The 9,911-nt window shown below is 30.5% G+C and overlaps 1 protein-coding gene and 1 long non-coding RNA gene across 2 annotated transcripts; one reads left to right on the top strand and one right to left on the bottom strand.

Moving 5' to 3' along the window:
• Positions 1-1,992: 1,992 nt before the first annotated feature.
• On the top strand, positions 1,993-5,752 carry LOC127084977 (uncharacterized). Its single transcript, XR_007788859.1, has 3 exons — positions 1,993-2,215; positions 4,104-4,169; positions 4,749-5,752. It is a non-coding gene; the product is annotated as an uncharacterized LOC127084977 (long non-coding RNA).
• LOC127084976 (glucose-6-phosphate/phosphate translocator 2, chloroplastic) lies at positions 3,879-8,274 on the bottom strand. Its single transcript, XM_051025518.1, has 6 exons — positions 8,070-8,274; positions 7,189-7,950; positions 6,329-6,554; positions 5,980-6,202; positions 5,248-5,461; positions 3,879-4,218 (listed from the first exon to the last, which is right to left on the bottom strand). Exons 2-6 carry the CDS (start codon positions 7,717-7,719, stop codon positions 4,207-4,209), a joined length of 1,206 nt encoding a protein of 401 aa, XP_050881475.1. The 5' UTR covers positions 7,720-7,950; positions 8,070-8,274; the 3' UTR covers positions 3,879-4,206.
• Between the last annotated feature and the right edge of the window lie 1,637 nt (positions 8,275-9,911).

Here is a 9,911-nt window from a genome sequence, read left to right as displayed (position 1 = left end):
AATACTCTTTTTGGCCCCTTAACTATACCTCGGGGTCCATTTTGGTCCCTTAATTTTAAAAAAGACCAATGTAGTCTCTTATGTCTTCAAACAATGTCACGTTAGTCCTTTCCATTAGGTCTGATAGTCAAAATCAAAATAAAATGCCACTTGCATACACATGGTGTTGGTGCGGCATATGCTCTTCATTAATATGGTACATGCTCATTAAAAAAGTCACCAAAACTTTACATACACTACAGAATCGAACTTTGGTTCACTTAATTGTTAGGCCCAATACTTTACAACTAGTCAACTTTATTTATTTGGAATGATTTTACACATTAAATATAATTAAAATCTCAATAATTTGTACAATGTTAGACAATGCTCAAACAGTTGGCATGCACCCAATGAAGCTTAATCTCCTCAACACTTCCATCCTTCTCAAATTCCAATTCCTTCCGGAACAATGTTCATCAAGAGTTTCTGGAAACCATAAATTCAATCCCATTTCAATTTCTGCATTAATATTAAATTTTCTTCGGAAACCTAAATTCTCTTCTTAAATTTTCTGCTCACTGAAGCCAAACATCAAACAGTTTACATGCACTCGGTGAATGGTGTTAATGGTATCTATAGCGCCATTGTTGCTATTGTTCTGTAATATCAGTCGTCACTAGTAGTGGTTGATGAACATGAAATGTTGCCACAAACATGAAGTATATGTTGTGCCATTGTTGCTACTGTTGCAGGTCGTTGGTACGTAAGTGGCAAACACTAATTGAAGCCCATGTCGATGTGAAATCATGACCAACGGATCCGTAGGAAGATGCGAGAAATCATGATCAACCAAGCATCATCCTGTGATTTGAAGGAATTGGTCAGGAAGTTCATTCAAAAAGTGAAGATCCTTAAAGCTACATGTGGTATTTACCCATTGCATAATGTGTTCATTCAAAAAGTGAAGTTAAGCCAGAGTTGCGAATATGCCAAGACACTGAGAATTTACTGTTAATGTTGTTATTTTTGTTTGATTAGGTTTTCCTAACAATTATGGAAAAAAGTATTAATGGTATCCAAGAATTTCTCTAACACTTGTGGAAAAAAAAAGTGTTTAAATCATTCTGCAATGTTCAGCTTCATTAAGAACATGCTGCAGTTTCATCAAGAACATGTTTCAGCTTCATCAATACTATTGGAAAACGTACGGGTTGTTGATATATATTTGATTCGTAAAACAAATAAATAAAGATGACGTAGTTTAGTGGTACAGAGTCTTAGTCATTAGTCATTGATCATAAGCTAATTTATTAATCAACCGTTATTTTTATCAGTTAGAATCATCAGTTTAGTTGAAGTATTTGGTAAAATTAATGATTCAATTAGTTGATAAATGAAAATAATATAAAAAATATTTAATATATAATTATTTTATCTAAATTAAAATAAATTATAAAGAATACCAGTAGATTTAGTTAAAATAATAAAAACAAAAGTGGAATAAAAAATGACATGCTATAAATTATAAACTAAAATGTTGTTTAAAATAGTGTTAGAAAATAAGTTAAAAATTATTAAAATAAATTATAAATTTGTGATAAAAAAATCGTTATTAAATAAATTTTTTATTGTCATATGAGCTTATAAGAAATTATAAGTTGAAAAAATTTCTTAGCAAAGAGAGCCTTAAACTTTTTACAAAATGTACATAATGAAAGCTTAAACTTTTTACAAAATGTACATAATGAAGAGCTATTCATATTCTAAAAATACACATTTAGAAATTTGGTTGATTTATCGATAGAAATGTAAGGTGGAGAAAGAAAGTTGATCCCTAAACTTAACCATATACATACAAAAGAACACCATACATATATTCATCAACTTGTGAGGAACTTATCAAGTGACCCACATTATTTTGGAAAATTTTGAGGTTGTGGTTATTACTAAATACTAATGAAAACCTTATCCATCAATTTTGTTTTATTATGAACTCACCTCAATCTTAGAAAAAAATATCATCACCATAGCCCTATAAATTTAGCAGTAATGAGTTCATTTTTATTTTTCCCTATCATGTTTCAACCACCTTCTGCTTTCTATCATCCGATTTTTGGAGAAATAGAGAGGGCGCTCTATTAAAGAATACTTTATACAAATATTAGATTCGGGTCTTTTTTCTTGCTCTATCCATCTTGTGGCAGTAACTTCATACATAGTCTCCATGAAACTGGTGCAATTCTCTCTCTCACTTTCTTTTCCTCTTCCATATTTATTATTTCATTTCCGCAACATGTAACTTATTTATAAATTATGTAAAATTCTAATAATTAACTTATTAAATTAATAAACAAATTTAAAAATATTTGATTTAATTATAATTTTGTTGTTTCTGTTTTTATATGATTTACGAAATTAGTCTTTCGAATTTGGTCTCCTCTTATTTTTATATACTGAAAATTGATTAGATATTTATTTTTTAACTTAAGTTTTTATCCATAAAATTTTATTAAAAAAAATCTTATATAATAATTTATTATGTTTCAAAATAATTTATCATGTTTCAGAAATAACACTCATTTAAAAATGAGTATGTTGTTAATTTGAAGTGCAAAAATGATAAGAGACTAAAACTATTTGAATTTATAATAGATAATTAATTTTGTGAAGGGGATCAAAATGTAATTAATTTAAAATATTTTAAATTTTTCCAAAGTCATGATCTTTCACATTTATTTTTCAAAAAAACTATTTATTTTTAATCTTTAATTTACATTTTATAATAATATTTTGAAGATTAAACATGATTTTTTGTAAAGTAATTTTCAAATACAACTTATTCTTGCAAACTGTAATATTATAATAAATTTTAATTTAGAAATTTGTTATTCTTTTAGGAAACAAAAACATATTATTAACTCAAAAAAAAAGAGCTTTTATATTTTTAATTACTTATAATTATTGTTTATGATCATTTCTAATAATTTAATTGCAAATATTTAAAGTAGTTTCAAGAGCCATAAAAGAAGTGCTTCATAAAATTAAGGTTTCTTTTTTTAATAAAAAAAAGAAGAGAATTTTTCCTTTGTTTTTCACAGATAAATTTATTCTATTTGATGTTTCTGCACAACTATCAATTAAATTGATTTAACGAGACTCTTCAATTATTATTTTAATAAACTACTTACACATTTTTCAAAAGAAATAATTAAAGCATAATCTTAAAAGAAAATAGTCATTTTAATTTTAATGAGCAATTTTGCTTTTAACAAACTTTATCAAGATATTTGATTTATATAAAAACAATTTTTTTATCATTTACATTATTATTGAATAAAGTGAGACAAATATCTTAAAAAATAATTGTATAAAAATGTATGAAACTTTCAAAAGAATTCAAACTCAAACCATTGACTAAAATTTATTATTTGAATTTAAAATAATTGTTTATTAATTAAATTCTAAAATTAAATAAAGCTATACACTTTTTTACGACAAAGTGGTACACATTTAAATAGTATTTTTTTATTTAGATTTTTCATAGTCAAATTTAATATTAAAAATCATAATTTGCATTTGATTGATTTGTCCAAAAAAAATCCCCTTGAAGAGAAACCATTTATCAAATAAATTAGAAAGTACTATTGAATTAAGAATGCATTTATCAACAATTAAGAAAATATCATGTCCTTCATAAAAGTGAAAAGTTGTTTTCTCAAAAGACAAAGTTCACATGGAAACTTAGAAAGGGTCCAAAGAGCATAAAAATGAAAGGGTCTCAATCACTTAAACAAAATGCATGTCTTCTAACTTTCTAAGCATAAACAAAACAAATAAAATCATTAATATTTAAATCCCAATTTGCATCTTCACCAATCACTAAAAAAAACATTAAATGGATCAAACACATAACATATTATAAATAAAACAAACTCCTTATAGTGAACATTGTTTTGAGAAGTTATTATTCTCATACTATATAAACAGGAACATTTATTGAAATTCATTGGCATTTCAGAAACTAAAAAAAAATAAACAAAGAAACTCACTAATCATCTGTTTAAGGATAATATTTCTCAGTAGCATTATTCTGATTCTTATTATTTATTTATTATCTACAGATGCACAAAAAGCCAGATCATCCTAGTCATACAAAAATCCGGCAGCCAAATGTTCCAAAATCAACTGTAGGTTTGAAAATGAGGATTTCTTTATTCCTCAACTCTATTGTTTTGCCTGCAAAAGTCAGTAAAATTACAATAAGTATATGAACCAATCAAAAATATTATCTACAAATATAAATAAAAAATTGTTGCGATAAGTCAGTCGGTAGGTGTACATGCGATTGCATTGACGCGGGTTTAAACATGCGACATTCCACTTAAAAAGGGGTGAAACTGCGTGGTTGACAAAGATTGGTTCTACCGTGCTTTGTAAACTATGAAGTACGGACGAGTGCATGACTTCGTTTCAAAGTGTCAACCAAAAAAAAACCATTTTTTTCAAGACTTCTTTGATTTTTCTGACACTCGTCTGACTTTTCTGACATGTTGTACGGGTGTCATGCAATGTCAGACACAGCGGCACGCCTACTCTAAGATGGTAAATCATCAATGAAGTTTGATGGTTCTACCGAGCTTGCGTGCCTCCCATAATATACATTTTTTTGTATTAAAAGAACACATTAATCTTTAAAGAATCTAATCAATATTCTAAATCGTTTCTAACCCTCTTTTGTTTCTTCTCCTTTTTCTCTATTTTTCAAGGTCCCACATGATACCTATTTTTAGTGGTTCACCAGCTTTGAAGCTACTATTAGAAACCTCAATGTAAGGGTATGAACCAAAGCATGTGTTCAAAGAATTTTGGTGCAGTCAATATGGAATCTAAAGAAGGTAAAGCCAACTCATGTTGACATTGACTTGGAAAAAGAATATTTGGTGGAAGGTCTTCAAACCAATAGAGTTAGTGGCATTGATTCACCTAACTTCATATAAGAACCATTAGATAGGAAAAAGTGTGATTAGAAATTCACAATGAGGGGCATATTGCGCATCAAGATAGACTCGAACACCAGACACAAAGCAGACATGTAGACAACGATAGTAAATTAAGAAAATAAAGTGATTGAATGTAACCATAAAAATAAAGTGATTGAATGTAACCATATGTGTCGGTGACATATTGACACAATATCAGACGTCAGACACGCCTTTAATTTGAAGTGTCGGTGCTATATATCAAAATAAAAAATGATGAGCATACCTGTGAGTATAAGAAGGTTCCAAATACGGCAATTGCGGCTCCGAGAGCATTGACGGGCTGAATTGGTGTGTGGAAGATGATAATTGAAGAGACTATGACCGATATACGTTTCATGGTGTTTCCAATGCTAAACGTCAAAGGAGAGATCTCATCCAACGACATGTAAGACACCTGATTGTATAGATGATAGAATATACTCTGAGCTGCTACCCACCTGTTGCATACATTTATCAGTCATAGTTTTAGTCATAACATCGAGAGATCGTGCTTTTTCCGAACAAAATGATAAACAGAGGTGAGTAAACAAATTACATAATCAGAAAAACAAACAAACTCGGTTTTGTCACAAAAGAACATTTTTCATGTATAATGTAGCATTAATTCTGTCATAATCACATAACAAAAATTGAATGCTGTAGTTCTTTAGGTCCATTCGACCTTTCATACCGATGTTATGTGTGTGTTTGAAAATCAAATGAATCAATGATTTAAACCATATACACTACTTTCGCATTCTCTCACTAGATTAGATCAGACAGGCAAAAGATATAGGACCTCTTTGGATACACAGCTTATAGCACAAGCGCTTATAAAAATAAGTGCTTATGAATAAGCTTGTATAAGCCATTCAAAGGAGATGATGCATACAGATTTAGATGAACACGAACACAGCCATGTTAATAACATAAATAATAGGGATAACATCAAACCGGGTATTCGTCTTGTAATTACCATATGAATTGGGGTCCGATTTCAGAGAGAGCTGTTTGCCATCCGGCAGCCCACATTGCTGGTCCTTCCACGGCGATTGCAAAGGGTGTGAGAATTGCAAGGGACAAAATAGATAAACAGGCATAGTAATTCATTCCGCTAACGGATTTTCCCTTCATCCCCTTTTTGGAAAAGATATTTCGGAACACAAATGCCAGATTTGATATCATAGCCCCCATAAAACCTGAAAAACAAAACAAAACAAAAAAAAACCCGATAAAATCAAAGACGGAGAGCACTAATTCAGAATAGCTTGTAGCAAAATGACGAGAAACACATTCCAACACAAATAATCAGACGAGTTTGTTACCGATCATATTGAAATTGAGCTCGGTCACAGCAGCAAGTGCACATCCACCAATAATCGGAAGTAAAGACAGATAGACCGGCACAGGGAAGGTCTCGCCCAAAATAAACCTCGAAACGAGAACACTAAAAGCAGGCTCGCCACTCTTAATGATATGCGTAAATGATACCGCAACTTTGGACATACTAACCGTAGCCGCTACATGTCCAATCGTGTGTGCAACAGCAACCTGTAGTCGAAACATCAAAGACTAAAGTCACTATGCATTCAAAATGATTGAAAATAACGCTGCAGCGCTATAACCCCGGTATAGCCGCAATTTAAGATAACTTTGCTAACAATAGTGATTTGTTCAATGCTACTTCGCTATAGCCGCGTTCGACAACATCAATTCAATATGCATATGTAGTATAAAAATTGAATGAAGTGAGCAAAATCTTCACTATTTTGTTTTTTCTGAACTCAACCAACATAGTTATCATCCAGATGTGTGTGTATGTTCACAATTGCAAAAAGACAAACAATTTCTCCGTGGCACCAACATCTCAGAAAAAAAAGGTCAGGCAAACACCACCAGCACCAACACCTCTGAGAAAAGGTATGTCAGACACCAACACCGACACTTGTAAGAACTTTTAGAAAAGGTCTATCAGACACCACCGACCCGACACACACTAGTGAAAACGGTCAATATTTTCAAATTATTACCAATGTCGACGTGTCAGTGTCATGTCAGGTCCGTGTTTCATAGATCAATTAGGAACAAAACAATTGCATAAGCAAACAAAACAAACCTTTCAATTCAGACCATTATCATTTTATTCTCCAAAGAAACAAACAAAAAAACAAAATCAAAGGCTTACAGGGAACAAAGTCTTCCAAAACTCAAGATCAGTCTTAGGAGCTTCAGCAATCCTAGTAGCCCAAGAGATCAACATCATAAGAGAGCCACAAGCCAGCGAAAGAGTCGAAGTAAGCCAAGGGTAAGGATACGCATTCAAAACCTTCTTGTTATAAATATTAAACACAACATTCAAAGCCCACCAAGTCGCAAAATATATCCCAATTTTCACCTTCTTAGCAGCCTCTGATGGTGTTCCATCACCACCTTCAACCTCTGATCTATCAGCCTCATAAGCCCCACACTTCACCAAATCACTTTGCCCAAAACTCGCCTCGGACTCAAAATTCTTCACAGACCCAAAATTTCCAACACCAAGACATGCAAGATGAAGAGGCTTCTTCGTTGAAACAACAGATCTCTGTGATTTCTCTCTTGACGAGAAAGGTGAAAACGATTGTGGTCGTAGCTGAATTAGGGTTGCATGTCTGTTCCTTAAAACAACATCGGAACCACTGATCGAAATACTAGGTTGTCTCAACGAGGAAATCATGGCTTAGAGTTAAAAGGGTGTGTGAAAAATCTAAACTTTCCGACCAAAACCTTAAAGGTGGCAAAAACAAAAACAAAAAAAACTCAAACTCGATCGAAAGAGAAAGAGAATCAGAGACAACCCTTCAATGTCAGGGTCGTGAGAAGAGAGTGTTTATATGGAAAAAAGGTTGTCTTTAGGTTCTGATCATGCCCCGTGAGATCTTGAAAGGCTTATATGAAAAACCAAACACTGCAAAAACAACAACAATAATAATAATATATAATAAATAAATAAATAAATAAGAAGGGAAAGTGAATTTTGTAGACCAAAAAAAAGTATACAGAAAAAATAAGGAAAAGGAATGATACCTTAGAATCTGATAAATTTTGGAATTAAAATTTAAAAATGGTGAAAATATTATATTTTTAAGGTTAACTTTGTTGTTTTTTTTGTTGTTGATGATTCTGTCGAATAAAATGTATGACGAAGACACTGTGTTGTGGGGTTTGGTGGTGGAGGCGTTAAGGTAAAGAGAAGTGTTTCTTGAAATCTTAGTAGATATTGAAAGTACCTAACAATAACAAAAGTCACGTGCACTCTCTCTCTCTCCCAAATCCAATGTGTTAGATCAAACAAAATAAGAAAAAGTTAGGGGTTATAATTGAATTTGCTAAAGTATTATCTATTCAATTCATCTATTAAATAATGAGTTTAGTAGTGTTGTAATGAAGAAGAGTTTACAAAAAAAAAACATATTTTATGTGGCTAGATTTCAATCAATGATACCTTCAATTTTAAAATGTTGATATGGTATGACAGAATATTGGATTTAATTGAAATACACTGACAATATAAAAGAATTTTACATCCGTTAGTTAATCTTAGACGTTGGATATTGAAATAAATTTGACTTTTATTTTAAAAACCTATAAAGTAATACAAGCGGGTGATGGTAATGAATTGAACGTGTAAATCTTTTTACGCTGACAGTACATATTAATTAATCTCCAGAATATTATAATTTTATTGTATGTTGGTATAGATTAATTTATACTCGGAGTGCATTATCTTTAATCGCATTGCTAAATTATAACAGTATTTTAAAAATAAAAGTATGATGTTACGGATACACTTCTCTCATTGATTGAAAGTGTAAAAATATTTCATATTGTCGGTGTATATTCATTTTTCTCTTAAATAATTTATCTATTATATAAAAAATTAAGAATTTAATTAAAATACGCTGACAGTGCAATTTTATACAATCAGTTAATCATAGACGTTGGATATTGGAACATGTTTGACTTTTATTTTAAACACCTATAAAATAATGCAAACGGGTGATGGTGATGAATCGACCGTGTAAAATTTTTTACATTGACGATGCATAATAATTAATCCAAAAAACTAATTGATAAATTAATTTAATTTATTAAAGAGTTAATAAATATTTTGAATTCAATGAATGTTTATAATAAAATAATACAAAATTATTTATGTGATATAAAAATTAAAATTTTAAAATTTTAAAATATTGTTTTTTTATAGAAATCTTTCACTCTTACTCTGTATCTTTGAATTTATCTTTATCTCATTGTCAAAATAATTTTTAATTAAAATGGTTTTAAAAATCTATAAACGTTTACACAAATTTGATTTTAAGAAAAAAAGTTAACCTTTGAATTTTCTAATCCATATTTATTTTTCTTTCGAAATTAAATTTGATCTGAGTCACGTTTATTTTTCAATCCTTTATGTTGACGATGTGATGATTTTTTTTTGTAAAGTGTTAATTCCAATATCATTGTTATCTGTAATCTCTTTAACATGTATGTTAACATATCTGGTCTGGTGGTTAACTCTATGAAGACCACCATTTACACATATGTGAAGTGGTTAACTCTCTGAAGTCCATCATTTACACATATGACATGCATCAGTATAGAGCCCTGCACTTCAACTCTTGTATGGGATATAAAGTTGGTTTCTTTCCTTTTGATTATTTAGGTGTTCTTATCTTCAAGGGCGAACCTAAAGTTATTCATTTTCAGTCTTTAGTGGACAAAATCAAATCCAAACTTTCTACTTGGAAGGTTGCTCTTCCTCTCTAGTGGACAAAATCAAATTCAAACTTTCTACTTAGAAGGTTGCTCTTCTATCCATTATTGGAAGGACTTAACTAGTTAGAAGTGTCATTCAAGGTATGCTCA

The sequence above is a fragment of the Lathyrus oleraceus genome, chromosome 5 (assembly GCF_024323335.1).
Source record: "Lathyrus oleraceus cultivar Zhongwan6 chromosome 5, CAAS_Psat_ZW6_1.0, whole genome shotgun sequence".
NCBI classification, from domain to species: domain Eukaryota; kingdom Viridiplantae; phylum Streptophyta; class Magnoliopsida; order Fabales; family Fabaceae; genus Lathyrus; species Lathyrus oleraceus.
Note: the sequence above shows the minus strand (reverse complement) of the source record. Positions and strands in the feature narration are given on the sequence as shown.

Excerpts from the sequence above, each read along its gene's own strand:
- LOC127084976 (XM_051025518.1), bottom strand. The coding sequence starts at position 7,719 with ATGATTTCCTCGTTGAGACAACCTAGTATTTCGATCAGTGGTTCCGAT. Across the intron at positions 6,555-7,188 it reads TTTGGAAGACTTTGTTCCCT|GTTGCTGTTGCACACACGAT; the intron begins GTAAGCCTTTGA and ends TTTCGACTACAG. Across the intron at positions 5,462-5,979 it reads ATCGGACCCCAATTCATATG|GTGGGTAGCAGCTCAGAGTA; the intron begins GTAATTACAAGA and ends TGTATGCAACAG.